We start from the raw sequence: 21,806 nt of genomic DNA on the forward strand, positions 1-21,806 counted from the left end.
TTTCATACTTCATGAATGCAATGTATGTCAAAGTTAGGGATGTGCAAATCAATTCGGCATCAAATTGAACTCTTCAATTTCTTCTGAATTTTGGAACTTGATCCAACTGTTCAAATTCTTCTGAATTTTGGAACTTGATCCAAGTCAGAAATAAAAATGCTTTTCAACAATGCATTCTGTGTTTGTGTTGCCAAAGTCCTCATAAAGCCTTTTGTTTTCTGTAATACACACAAAACTGCGAACAGGCACAGCAGCAGTGCTTCTTTGGTCAATGGGTCAGAAGAGAGTTCCATCTCTGGAGACAAGCTCTTGGGCTTCTGTCTCCCGGTGCAGCTCACATTGTCCCTGACTATTCCCGCACCTTAGAGATGCTGGGTAAGTCCCCTAACTCCAAACACCTCCCTCCTGACTGCTGCCCCCTTTAAAGTTGCTTGATCCCTTGGGGGTCACGACCCACTTTTTAAAGAACACCATAAGAAATCCAAACTGCAAAGCCCATGATCCATAATTTTTTAATAATGTTGTTGAATTACATAACATTACGAATTGTAACAAAACATACAGATGTAGCTTGTGTTATAAGAGAAAAATCACAACTCTTCCCTGCCCATGAAACGCCTATGCCCAATTATATCAATGCACTATAGTAAGTGCTATGAACAGACTTAGTTTAGAAGGTGACCCACACTTTAAGAACTCCTGTGTTAGAGGACATTGTGCACTTCTTCTCAACGGGTAACCAGAGAATCAGCATGGATGATGGAATAACATTCTCAGGGGTATATCAACTTTTTAACATTGATGTCAGGTTGCGTCTGATCTATATTGCACCTCAACTTGATGGAACGCTGATGGAAACAACACCACATGACTCTAAAATTAAAAAAATGTAAGGAAAACATAAAATCACTTTTATATTCAGTTATATAACTGAAGAAACTACTAAATCATGTAAATGAGGTATGTGAATGCAATATACATACTCTCAATAAAAACAGAACTGCATACTATTTATTAAATTTCTGTCTCATTTTTATTTGAACTAGAAAATAACAGTAGCAATTGCCATGAAGAAAGATAAATTAAGATGAACACCATGAGCCCCTGGTGGCGCAGTGGTAAAACTGCCGCCCTGTAACCAGAAGGTTACAAGTTCGATCCTGAGCAGGGGCTCAAGGTTGACTCAGCCTTCCATCCTTCCGAGGTCGGTAAAATGAGTACCCAGAATGTTGGGGGCAATATGCTAAATCATTGTAAACCGCTTAGAGAGCTCCGGCTATAGAGCGGTATATAAATGTAAGTGCTATTGCTATTGCTATAAGAAATCCAAACTGCAAAGCCCATGATGCAGTGTGACCACAGATGACAAATAATGCATTTAAACATCCAAGGCATTGTATTACAGTGAAAAGCTGATACACAAATTTATGAGCAATCAAAATAAGTTGAAATTAAAATTGGGTGCCAGATTTGTCATGGAGTTCTACCATTTAGGATTGGGAAATGGTATCGGAATATGGAATTATTCCATGTTTTGCACATTGTAACATGTACCATCTTTGGGTCTCACCAGATATTTCTAGAGTGAGCATTCGTCATGATACTAAATGAGATTATCCTTCCTTCTGTGGCTGCCTCCGATTTACACAGTAGAAACCAAAGCTGGCTGTAGAGCAAATGCAAAGTGGAAGCCATGCCTCAATCATCCTGGATATTGTTCAAATAGCCAGAAGAAACTAGCCAGAAAAGTCACATTTGCCAAAATTTCTGAGCTAATTCTGCATTTCAGCTGCTGGAGTGTTAATAATCCAAGCTATCTAATGGTGCAGCGGCGAAGCAACCTGCCTAGAGAGCAGGAGGCTATTGGTTCAAATCCCCACTGGTGTGTTTCCCAGAATATTGGAAACTCCTATATCGGTTAGCAGCGATATAGGAAGGTACTGCTGAAAGGCATCATCTCATACTGTGCGGGAGGAGGCAATGGTAAAACCCTTCTGTTTTCTACCAAGAAAACCACATGGCTATGTGGTTGCCAGGAGTCGACGCCACCGACTCGATGGCACAACCTTTCCGTTCCTTTCCTTTCCAGTTCCCATGGAGTTAATACAGAAGAGCTTCAGTGATATTTTTGCTGAAGGGTTTTCTGAGTGTTACTTTTCTAGAATTGAAAACAGAAAATGGTCTCTCTGTTTTAGTCATTTAGCAATCATCATAAGAAAATTGTTACAGTGCTAAAATGAGCAGTATTGATATTAAACTTAGGCAGTTTTCTAGGGATGTGCATGGATTGCGATTCAAAGAATGATTCACAGCACAGCCTGGGCACCTTTAAAAGGGAGGAGAGCAGGTCTATACCTGCTCTCCCGCTGCTCAGTGCAGTTTCCTGTTTGGGCAGCACCCCCATAGCTGCCATTGTGTGGCTTTGTCGCTCCCACCAGCTGCCCTCACACAACAGCAGCATGCACATGGCCTCCAAGCAAGTGCGGAGGCCATGTGCATGCCACCTTCATGCAAGCAAGGTGGCCAAATTTGCAGATGATACCAAACTCTTCTGGGTAGTGAAATCCCAAACGGATTGTGAGCAGCTCCAAAAGGATCTCTCCAAACTGGGGGAGTGGGCGACAAAATGGCAAATGAGGTTCATTGTTAGCAAGTGTAAAGTGATGCACATTGGGATGAAAAACTTCAACTTCAAGTATATGCTGATGGGATCCGAGCTGTCGGTGACGGACCAGGAGAGGGATCTTGGGGTCATGGTCGACAGCTCGTTGAAAGTGTCGACTCAATGTGCGGCAGCTGTGAAAAAGGCCAATCACATGCTAGGGATCATTAGAAAGGGGATTGAAAATAAAACGGCTAACATTAAAATGTCCTTATACAAAACTATGGTGCGACCACACTTGGAGTACTGCGTACAATTCTGGTCACCACATCTTAAAAAGGACATTGTTGAACTGGAGAAGGTACAGAAGAGGGCAACCAAGATGATCAGGGGCCTAGAGCACCTTTCTTATGAGGCAAGGCTACAACACCTGGGGCTTTTTAGTTTAGAAAAAAGACGACAGAGGTCTATAAAATCATGCATGGGGTGGAGAAAGTGGATAGAGAGAAATTCTTTTCCCTCTCACACAACACTAGAACCAGGGGTCACTCCATGAAATTGATTGCCAGTAGGTCTAGAACCAACAAGCGGAAGTACTTTTTCACACAACGCGTGATCCACTTGTGGAACTCTCTGCCACAGGATGTGGTGACAGCAAACAACCTGGATGGCTTTAAGAGGGGTTTGGATGACTTCATGGAGGAGAGGTCTATCAATGGCTACTAGTAGGAGGGCTGTGGGTCACCTCCAGCCTCAAAGGCAGGATGCCTCTAAGTACCAGTTGCAGGGGAGTAATGGCAGGAGAGAGGGCACGCCCTCAACTCCTGTCTGTGGCTTCCAGAGGCATGTGGTGGGCCACTGTGTGAAACAGGATGCTGGACTAGGTGGGCCTTGGGCCTGATCCAGCAGGGCTGTTCTTATGTTCTTATGTTCTAAGGGCAGCTGGGGGAGTGTTGCCACCATACAATGGCAGCTGTGGGGCACACTGCCCAAACAGGAAGCTGCAGCAAGCAGCAGAGGAGCAGGGATGGACCTGCTGTCTTCCCTTTTAAAGGTGCCTATGCCGTGTTGCACATCACTCTTTGAATTGTGATTCGTACACATCCCTACAATGTACAAACAGCTCTGTAACAAGTTTGGAAGCAGTGGAGGAAAGAACTCATAATGAAAAGGGCTGGCCTACGAATGCCAACATTTCCTCTCTTGCACTCAATCTGCTATGCCACTTGTTGCAACAGAAAACATAGGAAGCTGCCTGATGCTGAGTCAGACCATTGATCCATCTAGCTCAATACTATCTACACTGACTGGCAGCAGCTCTCCAAGAATTCGGACAAGAGTCCTTTCAGCCCTACCTGAGGATGCCAGGGAATGAATCTGGGACCTTCTGCATACAAGGCAGATGCTCTACCAATGAGTTGTTTTTCTGCATCAAAAATATTTATGTGAAACTCACAGCTCTGAGAGTGTTAGGTACTGTGTTATACAAACTATAATACTGTTTGATAGGGATGTGAGAATCGATTTGGATTCAAATTGATTCAATCTGGCCGATTCAAACAATTTGATTTTGAATCAAATCACCAGTGTTATGATTCAAATTTGAATAGAACCTGGCTGATTCAATTCAAATCTATTCAACCTGTTCTTTTAAAATTAAAGCCAGGGAGGAGGGAGCATGTGGAGAGCCTCCTTATAAAATGACAGAAAGAGGCACTGAGGTGCCAGGACCTCAACTTTCAAGTGCAGAAAGCACACTGGTGGGATTTGGCGATTCAAACTGCCATCCCCCCACCCCAGATGGCAATCTAAACCACCATTCCCCCGCAGTGGCTCGCTCATTTCAAAAAGAAAGAAGCACAGAGGCACCTTTGAACTGCTCCTCAGCAGTGCTGGTAGCGCCAAGAAGTGGTACTGACTGCAGAGCAGCAGCGGGGCGGGGGGGGGGAAGGCGACCAAACCTGCCATCCCCCCACAGCTCACTGGCTGCTCACCTGGCCTCCACACATGTGTGGAGGCCATTAGAATGGATAGTGCAGTCCTCAAGAGCACCGAACTATCCATGGATAACACAATGCTCTTGTGCAAGAGCACTGGTACTCTTCCAAAGAGGACTGTGCTCTCCATTCTTATGGCCCTCATCTTCGCATCTGTGCGGAGGCCAGGTGAGCAGCTTGGCGGGCCATGGAGGGGTGGCAATCCCCGCCCCTCCCTCTCTGCAGTCAGTACCACTTGGCATCAGCAGCACCACCGAGGAGCAGTTCAAAGGCGCCTCCATGACTCTTTTTTTTTTGAAATGAGTAGTCACTAAGGGATGGCAGGTCGGGTTGCCTCCCCGCCCCCCGCCCCCCACTGCACTCTATGCACTTGGAAGGTGAGATCTTGGTGCTTCAGTGCCTCTTTCTGTCATGTTAAAAGGAGGCCTTAACTTTAAAAAAAGGTTGAATTGATTCAATTCCAAATTGAATCAACCTGTTTGGGGGGCAACTCGATTCAAATTTGAATCAAAACAACACACAGTTTTCATTTCATGTACTTCCCTACTGTTTGGGGCATTGGTTGCTGGAGAATAGTAGCACAGTATCTGGTTTGAAATAAATACACACACACACACACTCACATTTACTAACTTAACACCTCCCGCTCTTGCTCTCTTTTTTTAATCCTAGAATTAATTGTAGTGGGCCTGAGGCAGAGAAGGGAAAACTAAGGAAAGCAAACTTCTGGCATTTTACCTTTTTAAAACAAAAAATGCAGTGCCCTACTGTATATCATGGGGTCTGCCAGATGTTGCTGAACTACAACTCCCAGATGTTGCTGAAATACAACTCCTGTAGTAGCTGGAGATGCTACAACTCCTGTTGTAGCTGGAGATGCTTGGAGTTGTAGTTCAGCAACATCTGGCAAACCCCACGTTAAGAACCACTGCCCTATAGGTTAACAACAGGTGTATGTAAGTATACCACCATGCTAATCACAGAGTCAACTGAAATTATGGATGAAATATTGCATTCAGCAATTTGGCATATGTGACAAATAAAATTGAAAAGCAAACCAGTACTTTTTTATTTGCAGAGTTTGCATGCTGTCTTAAGTCTCCCTGCAAAGTTCCAAACTGATGACATAATGTCACTGAGCAACACTCCTTTCAAGCATGCAAGAGAAAGCTGGGCTTGAGACTTGGGTTCTTTCTTTCACTATGAGATTAAAATTTTAAAAACATCCAGTCATGCTTGAAGGTTGATTTTTGTGCTCCTGCTTTGATAAGATGAAAGATGCTTTGATAAGCATCCTTCTTGCTTTTGGAAGGATGAAAAAGGATTTATGACAATTGGCATTTATGAAACTGTAGGGGGAACAAAAAGGTTTGTGTATCCAATTGCTGTCATTGCCCGCTAGTGGTGTGCATGGAACCAGTGCTTGCCAGTTAGAAAGTGGGGAGGATCTCTTTAAGGATGGGGGATGGTGCTCTTACCCCTCTCGCTGCATTTCCCCCACCATCACTGCCTTGTAGAACAGGGCGACAGCATACCTCCTTGCTGCCCTGGTGCCTCCTCGGACAGGAAGTGACTGAAAATTGCCGCTGCACATGCGCTGGTGGGGGAAATGAAGTGGGAGGGGTAAGAGCACCATCCTCTGTCCTTAAAGAGATCCCCCCCACCTTCGAACCGGCCCAACTGCTGGACCTTCAAACTGGTTCGGAGGCCCATAAAGGGCATCCAAACCAGTTCTGTGCACATCCCTACTACACTGCTGCTCTTATACCAGCTTCAGTCCCAGTGTTCCTCATTGCCTCCACTGAGGCTTGACACAGCTAATTTAATGCTAAGTAATACTTTGTATGTATGACTACACACCTGATAAAAATTAAAATGGGGTGGGGTCAGTGAAGCATTTCAGGAGGAAATACAAGGCAGTGTTAGGGGGCAGCAGGCAGAAACCACAAAAGATGGGAATATCCAGGTCAGCAGCAGAGGTATAAAACTCTGAACTCTCATGCCGAAACTGGGCAGCTACACCAGAGCACAACCTGAGTCATTACAAAGGGAACTTATTGTGCTGTGTACACCAGAGGATTTTCTTTTTACATGTCATGTATTTGGGTTATTTCTATCATAATTTCATCTTCTGTGTCTGTAAGCATAACTACAGAATAGCAGATGCTTTTTTCCTAGTAACTGCTTCATTCAACCTGAACAAACTACATTTTCATTTCCAAGAGAGTGCCACATACCTCTAGGAGCAAATTATAGTTTGTTTGTCAAATCAGTATTTTTGGATTCCTATTCAACTGTAGGTTGCTAGACTTTCCTGCTTTTGTTTGCATACCTGGAGGGCTAAAACTGCTCTATATATCTATCCATTTACTTTGCTATTTTAAACCACATAGCAGCATTATGCTCTGCCTTTAAACCCACCATACTCCAGGAAAGAATCTCTATAGATTCCGTGTGTCCATTTCCTCCACCCCAGAGAGATGGGGAGGGGTCACATGAGGTCTAGCACAGGGCCCTGTCCTGAGGCTGGAGCTAGAATACTCAGTGAGGAACTACCTACGCAGCTGTTGCAACAGCAGTCGGCAGGCAGAGACAGAATTTTTGTAGCCGCTGGCAGTTCTTCTGGCAGATCGTTCCTGGATCTCAGATGGGTCTTGATCCAGGGCAAGTGGCTTCCCCCGCAAGTGGGATTGTGGGTGTAGAGGCCTTTGGTAGCCAAAGGCTAGTTCATTGCTAATTCTTGGCTTCTAACCTGACTTTTCATCACCACTGTTTATAGATTCCTGTGATGTTAGGACTCTAACAAAAGACACAGGAGGGAAGGGTCTCCTGTAGCAGGATGGAAAGCATTGCAAATATCTAGTGCTTCAGCAAAGCAAGGGTATGGGATGGAAGACAGTATTGGACACTTGTATGATGAGAGGACAATGACCCACTTGCCCTTAGTGAAGAGCCTCCCTTGCCTTAATCTGGCTTGAGGGCTGCTAGTCAGTTTCTCACTGGCTACTTTCCCACCAGTTCTCAGGGCAAGCTCTGTTTATAAGCTAGTTAAACGTCTCTTCCTTAGCTCTGCCTCTCGTCCACAACATTCAGCTTTGCATAGCCAATCCTCTTTACCTGGCATTGTCTTCCTTTTCTTGTGATGGCTCCCAGTCTCTTGTGATACCTTGGTACCAGTAGACAAAGGCAGGCAGCCTCCAAACAGCTGTGGGCATTTCAGCCATGAACTCTATGGTGGTGCGTCCCACCAAACCATCTGCCAGGTAGATTAACCATCTTATTACTTTATTATTGTTTTCCTCTGTGTAAACCGCGTTGGGAACTTTTGTTTAAAAGCGGTATATAAACATTCATTGTTTGTTTGTAGGTCAGATCCATCCAGGCAGCACACCCTCCCCCTGCTCACTCTTCATATATTTATTACAACTTACTTAGACTGTACTTAACTCTTTCATTGAAATCAATGCTTAATTGATACATTTACCTTGTAAGCATGTAAAAATGCTTAACTTTGATTGACTGGTGTCCTCAGTTTGCATGAGCAACTTGAAAGCAGAGAAGGGAAATACTTACCTACTTAAACATATAGTTGAATGTGACTTCCAGCAGAAAGCCTTAAGGGAACCAAGAGGCATTTATGGCATGATGAAGAACTAGTCTGAATTGTTTACCTCATTAGTGTGATTTAAATGTGAAACTTTTTGCTTGCTTTCTTTTGAACATGGACATTCTTATCAGTCCATAGTTGCACAATTTTGCAAATTTGTCACATGGACAAATGTGAAGCAAAGTCATATTTAAGGTTATTTTGTTGCAGTAGTATTTATAAAAAATCAAATGGAATTCTGCCTTCTCAGTTTAGTTCTAGCACATCATTCTGGCTGGGTTTGTCTGCTTAAGTGTTGTTGTTTTTTTCCTTTTTGTGCATTGAATATGGAATCTTCCTAAAGTAGATTAAGAAGTTCCAGAACAGGATTTCAAGTTTCATTTCCTTGGTGCATTTATAACACCATAGCAGACTAAACTAGTGCTGTATTGAATTTTTGCTAGCAAATATTTTTTGCAACAAAAAGAAACTTTTGGGAGACCTGAAATATTTGCCAAAAATGCTCCCAACATGTACCTTTTCACAGCTGTTCGCAGCCACTTGCTGTACCACTGAGGACTCGTTCAGCACCATTAAAACAACAAGAACAAGAAAAGCATTCTTGCTGCCTGCCGGATCATAGTCAATCATAGAGCATGTAGCCTCTGTGATAATGATTTGGAGCCATATAGTCAATCAGATTTGGATTTATAGCTACAGAGTGATGTCAGTGAGGTCAAATGAAGCCTACATATTGTCCTCCAACTGGATGTGGGAAACGGGATGAATCCCTTTTACTAAGCCAACTGGGCCAATGCTTTCTGCAAAACTTTGAGTGTAGAGTTCTATTGGCTCAGTTTTCCAGGCAATAGGCATGCCCCACAAAGATTTTTGCATCCTTTTGAGCCACCCTTAAAAATCACTGAAAGGGAGGAGACTTCTGATGAAGTGTTGACATATTTCTGAAAGATGTCCCTTTCAGCTCAGCTCTAGCTTAAAGTGTTGTAATAACATTCTTTGACTTATTGTGCTTTCAGTTAGTATGGTCAGAAACAACAAACAAATGTATCAGTTTTCTTACCAAAAATATATGAATAGTGTTCTATGAATAGCAACAGAAATAATAGTTGTTTATATAAAAGGATACATCTGAGTTGTCATGACACTCTTTACCATCATGGTCCACTAAGCATTTAAGTTATGGTAGGTTTTGGAAGGCAAGGTGTAGTTTGAGGTAGGGGTCACAGTGACTCAGCCCCCAGATCCTTTTCTCATTATTTTGCAGCTGCTATTATTTCATTTCTGTTGCACTTCAGAAAATTAACAAAATTCCATAGCATGAGCATACCTGTCTGTGTGGCATTGCAGCACTTGAATCTGTGGGACATGTTTTGTTTTGTTGTTCCTTTTATTGTGAGCTCCATAGCAAGTTAATACTGTAACTCCTCTTTTATGACAATTGCCAGGGTGTGCTGATGAATTTTATATATCATATTTACTTTCAGATAAGCAACCAGTATTTACTTATAGTGTAACTAGGTTTTGTGCAACAGCATGTAATGTGTAACGCGAACAAAGATTCTATTGTACTTAACTGAGTAAATTGGATTAGTAAATTGGATTGGATTACTTTCAATTAGCGGAACTGTTTTGAAGTTTAGTCTGTACGTATGGTATTTTTGCTTATTGGTCATAGACTGTAATAAAGAAATAATGTTTTTGAATATGTGCAGAATACCTTTCCTTCATGAATAATAATCTCAACTACGCATCAGCTACAGTATTTGTGAAGGCCTTGCAGAGAGGAAAGCATTTACATCCTGACATATCTGAACTCTAGCAAATTTCCTTTTGGAAATGAAATTTTGAAGACAATCATAGCCTCACAGTTGAACAAGATAGCAGTTGGTTATGGATCTTCTTGAAGAATTTATGAACTTTAAGAAATCTGACTTCTTGGTACTGTGATACTACATAATTTAGTCTTGAAAAAATGCACAGACATCTTTATTTGCATCTGCCACAAGTTTCAACCAGATGGTGTATTGGTACCAAATGGAGATTGATTCTGAAATTTAGCTACCACTTGGCAAATAATTCAAATAGGAATACTCAGGGCCAGTGTATTAGCTATACGGCCCTGTAAATACAAACAATATACAATCCATAGAAACCCAGCTGGTGGCAAGGAGGACTTGTGTATCAGCTGGCAAGCACAGAACTTTCTTAAAATCACTGCAAACCACCCTAAATTAGGATTAGTTGTGGTGATGTTATAGATGTTATAATAGACTTCTGTAGGAATTTCATGCCTAATTACAATTTCCATCTATTTGAGGTAGAATACATTCTTTGCAATGAGAAAAAAAATGGGTTGATGCTATGAGCAAGTTGCCTTAAATCTGTAGATGCCATTTTCCATAATGACCACTAGTAATCTTCCTGCAGTGCTTATAAGTATGTCAATTTATTGGTTCTGGGGTGTGACAAAACCAACTGTAATGCTTCCAGTAGGGATGCGCATGGAACCAGTTCGGAGGCCCTTTATGGGTTTGAAAGACCGGCGGTTCGGCCGGTTTGAAGGTGGAGGGGATCCCTTTAAGGACAGGGAGAGTTCTCTTACCCCTCCTGCCTCATTTCCCCTGCCCGTGCTGCCTTTTAAAATGGTCCGGTGGGGCAGCAACATGTGCGGCAGCAACTTTCTGTCACTTCCAGTCCGAGGGAGCACTGTGGCAGCAAGGAGGTATGCTGCTGCCCCGCCAGACCATTTTAAAAGGCAGTGCCGGCAGGGGAAATGTGGCAGGAGGGGTAAGAGCACCCTCCCCCATCCTTAAAGAGATCTCCCCCACCTTTGAACTGGCAGGCTCCAGTTCTGTGCACACCACTAGTTTCCAGAGCTTTGAACAGTGAACCTGTTCAAATTACATAGCCAGGCACTGAAATAAATGGTACACAAACATATTTCAATCTGATATCTAGCATATTCACGAATCAATAGTTTTGCGGCACACTGTATGAAATGACACGTGTACTCCTAAAACCACTATAAGATATTAAATTATGAGATAATTCTTGCTTTTCAAGATGTAACCCTTTCAGTGTAGTCCCTATTGGATCCCCAGTGAGTGATCCTTTTTGTGCCTAAGGAACTAGCATAGTAGAGGAAGGCCATTCTGAGGAGAGTCTAAGAGGATGTTCTTGAGGGAATTTTGAGAGGAAAGAGAAGAAAACTCCCTTGCATGTAATGATGACACATGGTGTATATGTGTCAAAAGCTGGACCATGGGCAGCAACTGCAGAAGATTTTGGAGTCAAAAGCCAAGACTGGGGAGGCATGCTGGAGAGTCAAACCGGTTGTCCTGTCCAAGATGCAAGCCAGGAGTCAGGAATGAGGTTAGAAATTAGAGACAACGAGTCAAGCCAGGAATCACAGATAGCAAAGCACTAGAGCCAAGAAGACGTCGTTAGTCCGGCAAAGTCTTAGAATAGGAAGCCTTTTATAGTCCTTCCAGAAGAATCCAGTGGCTGGGCTATCCAGAGCCTGAGAACAATTTATTCTACCAATGATGTTGCAGTTCTGAGAGTCTGTTACATGGGGCAGCTGTTCACTGAGCTGAAGGCTGTTGGCTTCAGCCCAGGCAGTTCCTGACAGCAAGAGTAGTGTGTTATTGATTACAGTGAATAACATAGTCATTGGTATACGTTATAGTGGTGTCCTGAAGATCCAAGGCAACTAGCAGAATACATAGTGCATTCCAGTGAAATGCGTGTCTTCCATTACAAAGTCTGTTTTTCAAGGATGAATATATTTTGGCCACACTGGACAACTTAGAACATGCGAACCATTCATCACTTTCTGAAACACTGAATTATTATGATACGATTCCAAGTATAGTTCATTGAATGATCATGACGCTACTCAAACACAATTCCAAGTGCGACCTATGTTTATTTAATCAAAGCCATCTGCATCATGCATCACTTTTCAAAGCAAGCCCCATAGGTTGGCATTGGAATAACCATGCCAAAGGATCAGACCCTTTGCCATATCTACAGTATGCATTAATTTATCACCTGAGTTAGTTGGAGAATAATGTCCTCTGTCTCAAACGTAAAACAATGACACAGAATGATATAGAGTTTCTATTAAGTCTAGGGGAAGCAGACTTCAACTCAAAGGATGATGATATCTTTATACCTTTAGGGATGAATATTTTGCACTAAGTTTCATGGGCAAGTATGCCAAATATGCATATCGGATTTCTACCATACATTCCTTGCTCTGTTACCGTGTATACCGTTACACATACTGTCCTTAGTATTTTGTCAGAGTTCAAAAAGTCTTCACTCTTCTTGGTTTGTGAAAAGGGATTTTCCCCTTCAAACTGTTGTTGATATTGTTTAAGTAATCAATAGCTAATATCAAAATTAGCTTGATGGCCTGTTTTCTATGATATGCAGCTTTCAAACAGCAAAGGGTTTACAGCACCATAGGAAAGTTGCTCTGGAGAAGAGGAATTATTGATGCTTTTGTGGAAATGGAAGCTTTTGGCATCAATGTGGTGGAGCCAATAATGAATGGTATAAAGTGGGGCTATTCACATGACCACATGCACATGGTAAAGCAGGCAGGGAGGGAAGCAGAGTTCAACCTACCTTCCCCCAGACGAGTGCTCCAAGCCCCTGTGGTGCGCAAGCCACATGCCCACATAACAAGCACTACCGGGAGCAGTGTGGTTGACTATCTGTGCTGATCCCAGCACAGCAGGTAAACAGAGGCTCGGATTCATTGTTCCAGCCTCCAAGAATCTCACAGTGCACCGTGTGCTCTGTCCTCCATAATGTTGTTGGCGCTTCCCTCAGCTGTCCTCGCATGATGCTGGCACACACATGTGCATGCACAGAGGCCATGTGTGTGTGTGGCATCACACAAGGCCATTTGGGGGAAGTGCTATCAGCACACAATGATAGCCTGGGGGAGCACCACCAAAATAGGAAGCAGAGGACAGTTATGGACCTGCTCTCCTCTCTTTTAAAGGTGCAGCGATGTGTTGTGAATTCCTGTTCAAATCGCGATTCATGCACATCCTTAGTGTCAACACCCTTAGAAATAGTGACTGTTGAATGTGGCATAGCCATTCCTATCCAGCTTCAAAGAGTTGAGTCATCCTCTGAGAACAAAGGAAGAATGTAGGCAACTACAAAAACAGTTTTCGTGGACAGGGCAGAATTGGTGAGCATCAAACAATCATTAGCAAATGTATTACTGACTTGGGAGTGGGTGATACACTTTGTGAACATTAGGATCTATTTGAACATCTGCCTCTTAATTAATTAATTAATTAATTAATTAATTAATTATCATTATTATTTATTTATTTGATTTGTATACCGCCCTTCCAAAATGGCTCAGGGCCATCCCTTCTAGGAAGCAGGCAAGTCTTGTGAGGACCTACAAAGCTTCCTAGAAGAGGCAGATGTTCAAACAGATCCCCATGTTCACAAAGCATATGAAGTTGAACAACAGGCTCATTGAGATATATGATCCCCATTTTCACAGCATTACATGTTTATGTCAAGATAATATGCAAATCCATTGAATGAAAACATTCAGTCGCCAGATTTATACAATTTTTGAATGGTGAATTTTGAATCTGATGACATGCTGTCACCCACAAAAATATTACATCTTCGCACAACTGATAATAGTTTGTGGCTATCTAAAAAAATGCACAAAAACATGTTTATAGAATGTATACCTGCTGCACTGCATTTGGCAAATGTGCCAGTTGTAAACAGCATACATTTCAGTCCGTTTCCATATTTTTTGTTTGTAACCTTGTTTAGCTACTAATAATGCGCTTTGAACACTGGAGTTCTTATTCATAAATGATTTATAATTATATATATTTTAAATCTTTAAAAAATACATTTATTTCAGTGTTCTTCTGATTACCTTCAAAAGGGTCATGGGTACAGCTCTGGGGACATTACAGATATTGTCACACCCAAACATCTATAATTTGATTTAATTTTGTGAATTCAGGTACCGTCATTTATGAGACTGGTGCTGCACGAGGATGACTGGTGGCCATATTAGCAAACGGCTCCCACAAATTTTAGCCAACCTGCTCATGATGTCTACCCAGGTTTTCCTCATTAAAGCCCATGTCGTATAGTATAGGTGGAAATTGTCATCAGGCATGATATTCCTATGGAAATCTATTGTATACATAGTGGGGAAATTCAGCTTCTCAATCACCTTTGCTCCCACTCAGATGAAATTTTATTATTGTTATGCTGGGGATGGCGCCTTAACTTTGTACCTTTTTGTGTGGTAAACTGTGTGCCAGTGAACATTAAACAGTGTGCGCTCAATCTCTCTCTCTCTCTCTCTCTAACACCACAAGGCAGTTTACAGACATCATAGAATCATAAGATAAAGCTACAGTGAAAGCCCAACAACATTAAACTTCACTTGTAGGCTTTTCCTCCTCCTCATATGCAGTTGGTATTTCTGTGACCCCTGTGAGGATGGAGGGGCTAGTTCCAACTTGAAAATATTTATCTAGTAAGCTTAACATACTACAAACTTTGAAACAGTTTGGGTTTTTAATTCATAAAATCAAGCTGGTAAACAGAGAACTATGCTTATCCTGGGGAATAAATGAGATTGGGACAAGTGGTATCTTCTATTGCAGGGAATTTTCAACCTTTTTAAAAGGAATGTACCCCTTCAGATTGAAACCCTCAGCTCAGTTACCCCATAGAGATTTGTAGTGACTGTGTATACAAACAAAATTTAAATGTTATAGTTATGAGATAGAGTCTCAGTTTGGGGATGCCTGAGATAGACTATTACAGCCACTGGCTTATAGGCAGACTGCTTGCAGCACTACTTATGAATAACAATCTTGATGTAAGTCAGTGACTGAATAGCCAGGTCCTCTAATCAGGAGGCAATGTAGCTGTGTCCTAATCACAAATCAGTAAGATGTGAGGGTGGGAGGGCTCCGAGTACCCTTTACAAGCCTTAAAAGTATCGCCAGGGGGTTGTATTCCCTTGGTTGGGAACCATTGTTCTATTGGATTAACATGCGTTGGCACAGGGATATGGAAGCTTTTCAGTCACACAGAATTCATCTTCAGGTGAATAGTAAGTTTCTATCCAATGAAGAGTTTTCTGAAATTCAGAAGTGTGTATCTTCCTCCTCCAACAAATGCCATTCCAATCGATTTTACTACTATAGCTTTTGGTCTCTCATATTGCACAAACTCTTCCCTCATAGGGGCATTCAGATCACTACTGCCTCTCTTTGCATAGGCTAATCCTAGGCCTTGTTAATTAGATTCCAGAAGAAATCCCTTTAGTCTAATGCTTTACTGTTGTCCTTCCTTGTCAAGTTGAGGCACTGACATTGTATTTTCTTTCTCTCATAAAGAATTCACCTTGCTTACTCACTACATCCTAAGTGCTCTCTAGAGAGTGCTAAAGTGTGCTTAAGCATATTGTAAAGGTTTATTCAAAATGTCTGCTGCACGGGCAGTAATTTGAAATGTTCAATCTTTGTCCTGTCACTTTAGGCTGGCATGATTCGCACAGACAAGGACGAGTTCTTTATTGAACCTCTGCAGAAGGGAAAGCAGGAGGAGGAGGAAGGGAGGACACACGTGGTGTACCGCAGGGCAGCTGCCAAGGAAACACTTCCCGGTGAGCACACAGATATCCTGCATAAAGGTAAGGCTGAAATCGTAATGACAAGTGATGTTTTAACATATGCCCAATAGCTGAAAGCATATGCCCAATATTTGGTTGGTATAATCTTTACACTACCGCTGACTTTGTATCCCTAATGAGATAAATTCCTTCTCTTCTCAGACTACCTTAGCTGTTGCTGTTTAGAAGGATGGAGAAATAGGTATGAACCCTCCCCTCGAAGCTTGATTAAAAAACCAATTGGTTAAAAAACACAATTTTTAAAAACACTTATCACCTCCAGGGGGTGCTGTCATGACCACGGGCGGGGGGTGTCCTCTGGCAGTCCCCCCTGCTGCGCATGCACACTGGCCATCTGCATGACCAGGTTCATGAAGATGGCCAGTGCGCATGCTCAGTGGCCTCCAAAATTGCCACCACAGTGCAGAGAGGCCCAGAATGTGCTGAAAACAGCCTGAACCAGGACATTTTGAGATCGGAGGGAGGCTGGCAGGTGGAGGGGGAACAAGACCCCTTCCCCCGCAGCCGCAACATCACCCCCCAGAGGTGGTGAGTGAGTTTTAATTATTTTAAAATTTTGATGTTAGAACCCCTGAACCGGCTCAAAGCCGAGCCGGGGGGTGGGCAGTCTGCTTGTGGGGCGGGGGCACCTAACATGCCCAATTATGTTCAAGTCCAGTTCGGACTCAAACCAAACTGGGCAAACCGGTTTTGTGCACACGCCTATGGAGAAACGGAAAATATATAATATATATAGACAAACACCAAATTAAACAAGTATTGCAACAACCAGATGTTTTATTCTTGCAGTCTTAAACTAGTCAGCATAGACAGGCCACTTTTGAAAAGGTTGAACAATGCAGGCCTTTATAAAATACCAAAAAAAGGTGTGCAGATCTACTCTATATAAACTTAGCTGGCAAAATGGAAGGTGTTGGGGCCGATGCTTGTTCATACATGCGTGTTCAGCACTTGATGACAGCAACAATATTAAATGACCACTTGCATGTGTGAAAGAGGCATCACAATGCAATCTTCATAGTTTCAGCTTTCACATTACCTTGCACACAGTGCTTTTCATCAGAGTCAGTTAGAGGCAATCTGTAAGTCACAAAATGATGCCTAGTCAAAGCCCTTTTCAGTTGTTCAGTGAATGTCTGTGGGGAGGGGGACAGGCTTGACTTCTGACCTATGCACATATATTCAAACACCTGGACAGAGTCTCTGTGCATACAGTTGTACAGTGGAGAGCTTTGCCCACCTATTCCGCTCTGTCTTTGCAGGGATCCCAGTTGTGTGGGCAAAGCCTTCTGTGTGTGCACCTGTGTGCACAGAAAATCTCAGTCTGGAGGGTTGAAGCTTCTTTTTGTCATACGATATGTTCATTGAACACGTGTATTGAATGCTTGGACAAGGTACAAGCGACGGCAAATCAAGTGATGTGAGCAGGCACTTATACCATGCAAGGGCTTTGTCCTAACATTCTTCAGTGCGAGTGAATTCTTCTCAGAGAGCTTATCTTATTCACCCCAGTTGTATGAACATGGGAGTGGTGTTCTTCCATGTGATTATGTTTATTATTGGTCTCAAAAAGTAGGTGTGTGCTGTCTTCGATAATGGATCTCTGGTGAGGCACCATGCCCTTTTAACTGGTCTGTCTCCTGCTTTCTTGAAGTGGAAATTTCTGATTAAGGACTTGCTCTCTGAAATCTCATATAGCAGTTGGGGAGTGTTCAGACTGTCAGGGTGTCATGTAGCAGGAGTTGGATCATCAGGTGGTGTGTGGAGTCAACATCTGATTCCCTATTCTAGGGCGAGAATCAGCTCTTGCATAGAAAACAAGAGTGATCAATAAATGCACACTGCTCTGCTAAGAGTAGAGACCTGTCCAGACCAGGTGAGGCTGAGCTCATGAAGCAAGTCAGCCAGTGGTGGGAAGTAGAGGACAAGAGCAGAGGATTGGCAGGCTGGAACTATGAATCAATGCTGAGGTTCAGAAACAGAACAGGAATGAAAGGTGGCCAGTTACAATCTTCAGAACTGTGGACAGGTCCCAGGAAGAAGATAACTTGTCCCAACAAAGGTGCATCAGAGTCTTGACCCAGTGCCTCTTCCAGCTGGGCTGTTCTGGCCCAGCGGGCCCCTCTCCCACTGAGTCAATATCTAGGACACTTCTGGCAATCTGGGTCACAATAAACCCCGGGAAACAACTGTCCTTCCTTATTTGGGCAGGTTGGGCAACTTATATAAGAAAGAAGGATGGCAAAGTAATGATAGGGAATGATAATGAAAGGGTGCATAGCACCAAGAACGAAGGGAAGCATATCTGCAATGCCAATCACAAAGCAGTTGTATCAAAACTGTTAATGACCATGTGTGATGGTTGTGGATTGTATTGAAAATATAGACAGCATTAAGAGCTAAGAGGTGAAAACAACACCATCCGTTTGAACTTACTGTTCCCTCCCAACTAGAATGTCAAAAACACTGAGACAAAGGACCGGTTGCTGTTCCTTATCTTTGTAACTTCACTGGCCACACTCTGTAAGGGCTGACAAAAGTGAGGGAAATGAGGGTTGGATTAAGTATTGCCAACAATGCAAGTCCAATGTTAATACAAGCTAATCAAAGCGTTTTTGTATGTAGTTGCTAGAAACATTTTCAGCAGTGATATTATAGCAGGCTTATTTGCTAAGAGTGTTTTGGGAGTGGTTGGCATTGTTTTCTTTCAGCTAGGACTGAGTTCATATATTCCCTTCAGGCAGCACTGAAATCACATGATGGAGGACTGGCATGAGCCCCTCCGCTGTGCCATGTAGATAACCTCGCATGTGAGCTGAGGCTCTGGCCGTGTGATCTATTTCCCTCAAACAAGGGAGGGGGATTGCACAAATAGGTCCCCCACCCAAACAGCTGTTTGCTTGGAGGCAGCAGTTCTCCAAGGTGTTTATCTCACATAGCAAATGGAAAGGGCTTGTGCTGGTCCTTCATCTTGCTATTTTAGCACCAGCACTTAGTGAACATGTGAACCAGGGCAATGTTAGTGATGCTAAATAGTTTGCTAGTAAGGATAAGACACTGATTAATTTTAATTTGTCTGAACAGCAGTGCACTGAGGGCAGGCCATATAATTGGACTGTCTATGTAAATGGCACATGTCTAAGTCCTTGTCATTCTTCTGACATTAATTGTTGTGTTCATAATGTGTCAACACAGACTGCTTAACTGTTTGCAAAATATTTAACTGTCACATAATGAAATCGTTTGAATACAATTCACACCTTATGGCATTGGTTTTTGCAATCTTAGATGTTAAAGTAAATATTCCTCAGCAAAAAGAACTTACAAAAAGCAACAATCTTAATTCAAATTTTGTAGCAGTGTACCCACTTTGGCAGCAGTGTTTCAGAAACAACTGGATGAAATAAAGGGCACCATGGTGTCTGTGCATGTGCGGGCACCATTTGCATGGCCAACAACACTGTGCTGACCATGCAAATGGTGCCTGCTTATGCATGGACATCATGTACATGCTGGCGCCATGTGGGGGGTTACTGGGATGTGCACTGCCCCAGCAGGAAACTGGAAGGGGCAGTGGACAGCAGGTAAGGACCTGCTCTCATTTTTCTTAATTTTCTTGGTGTAGTTTACCAAAATGCTCGAACTGCACTTTGGGCAACATTGCATAATTTAGTTATTTGCATTAATTTAACTTGCATCATCACCACCACCACCACCACATCATTTTCATTAATATTTAAGTGCCATGTGTTTTGAAATAGTTGGCCTTGGTTGTTTATACTTAAAAAAAAAAAAAAAGCACTTCACCTTGTTCAACCTTTAAATTTGTAGGTTTCTCAAAGTTCCCGGTGCAATTTACCAAAAAGTGCTCGAACTGCGCTTCGAATCATGATTTGGGCATATCCCTATGTGCAACTGGTTGTGTCCTTAACCTTATTATTTATTTCTGATGTGGTTTTTGTTGTGTTTTTGCACACTCTTGTGCATTTTATCATTCCTAGTTTTTCAGATATTGATGGTTATTGAAAGCCCGAGACTAGGCATGTGCAGAACATTCCGAGTTTGGAATGTTGTCACTTGAAATGGGCCACTGCAAGTGTTCCATTCTGAAATGGAACGCCCTTCAAACGAAGGGCTTGTTCCATCTGAACAACCGGCTCGATGTCAGAACAACTATCCATCTACTTACCTGCTGATGCAACAGCCAGTTGGGAAATGGCAGTGGGTACACACATTTATTTGTTTATTTTATTTTTCAAATTTGTAGACTACCCTAAACTTCCGTCTCTGGGCGGTTTACAACAACATAAAACAGATTAAAAATGAAAACCTTAAAAACAATTGAACCACAGTCCAGTTTTATTGTAAACTATCCAGAGACACAAGTTTTGGGAGGTATACAAATATGTCAGGTAGGTAGGTAGTCTGGCTGAAAAAATAAGTCTTTAGAAACTTTTAAAAAGTCGTCAGAGATGGGGAGGCTCTTATTTCAGCAGAGAGTGCATTCAGGGCAGCAACAGAGAAGGCCCATCCCTGTGTAGCCACCAGATGAGCTCATGGCAACTGCAGATGAATGTTGGCGTCAGGGCACATGTGTGCCTACTATGGAAATGGGCCATTTCCTCTCTTGCTTGTGCAAGAGAGAGAATGGTCCCTTCACTCATTCACTGCTGCTACAAGGGCTGGCCTGAGAATGGCAGCCAGTGGTGGCAGGCAGAGGAAGAGGAGGAGGTAAGGCAAGAGGTGGGCACTGAACGCCAAGCGGCTAGCACTTGCTCCCACATAACAATGGATTAGAGTGTGGGGCTTGGTGGAGCAGCAGGAGGCCCTCCCTTGGCTCTGAACACAGGACCTAGATGGCTTCTTACGCCACTGATTCTATGAGCTAAAGGTCTCTCTACCCAGGGCCTAAAAGACTAGCTGTAAGCCTCCTTCAGGCTCGAGCACATGTTCTTCAAGAGCAGAAAGCAAACACAAACATGGAAGTTAACCTCACTGCAGAAATCAAAACCTGCAACTCCAAATTTGAAACCTGAATCTCCCAGGCACTATAATTAAGGCCCTTTAAAAAAGGAAACCCTTAACAGAAAACCAAAGAGTATCCATTCCCTAAGGACTTGAAACAATCAATATTTTAGAGGCAGGGCTTGTGAAAAGCCAGTCACGGCAGCTTGTGCTGAAGAGGTGTAAGGGCTGACTCAGTAACTAGATAGAACTAAAAGAACATGGTCAGGGGCAGAGCCACCATTGGGCGAAGGGGTTCAAAGAACCCAGGCCACCCACCAATCAGGGGCCGTGAGCGCGACCCTAGCCACGCCCCCTACGTCTGACATCAGATGTGGGGATGCTATTTTGGTTTCAAATGGGGCATGCGCAGGGCTGAAATCAGCCGCGCCCACGCTGTGTGGCTGGAGTTACTCTCCCTAACTGTGCAGGGAGAGCTGCTGTGGCCAAAATGGCACCAATGTCTCAATGGTGGTAGAGCGAGCAGGTGCCTCAGAGTAAGGGATGAGCCCTGGGAGTGAGCACAGGGCAGCAGCAGCAGGAGTGAGGCGGAGAGGTACTGGGTGGCTTTGCATGCAGGCTGCGGAGCTACTGAAGGGTGATGGAGTGCCTGAGTCTGCGGGGGCTCCTTTGAATGGTCTGCCTCAGGGAACCCCCGCAGTTGAGGAGGCTGCTGTGTAGTGGCCTGGGTTCAGTCCGGGGCTGGCTAGGTCCCTCTATGCGAGGTCCTCAGGGGCGGGAAGAAGCACTCACCGATCTGCTGGAGAAGCGCTTGCGAGGGCTGTATATGGTAGCAGCAGCTCCCCCGCGGGGAAAGGGCAAGATGGTTGGCCGGCCGGCCGGCCTCTCTCAACCCAGCGGCCCCCCCCCGCTCTGTCT

The 21,806-nt window shown here is 43.3% G+C and overlaps 1 protein-coding gene across 7 annotated transcripts in view; it reads left to right on the forward strand.

The window, feature by feature from the left end:
• ADAMTS2 (ADAM metallopeptidase with thrombospondin type 1 motif 2) overlaps positions 1-21,806 on the forward strand; it is a 392,140-nt gene that overhangs the window by 157,473 nt on the left and 212,861 nt on the right. For 6 of the 7 annotated variants that reach the window (XM_053298177.1, XM_053298178.1, XM_053298186.1 and 3 more), the window contains one exon: positions 15,770-15,923. In XM_053298177.1, coding sequence (XP_053154152.1) covers positions 15,770-15,923 — 154 coding nt within the window. The remainder of the gene's footprint in view (positions 1-15,769; positions 15,924-21,806) is intronic. The other variant, XM_053298179.1, reaches the window with a different exon arrangement.

The sequence above is a fragment of the Hemicordylus capensis genome, chromosome 2, assembly GCF_027244095.1.
Source record: "Hemicordylus capensis ecotype Gifberg chromosome 2, rHemCap1.1.pri, whole genome shotgun sequence".
In the NCBI taxonomy this organism is placed as follows: domain Eukaryota; kingdom Metazoa; phylum Chordata; class Lepidosauria; order Squamata; family Cordylidae; genus Hemicordylus; species Hemicordylus capensis.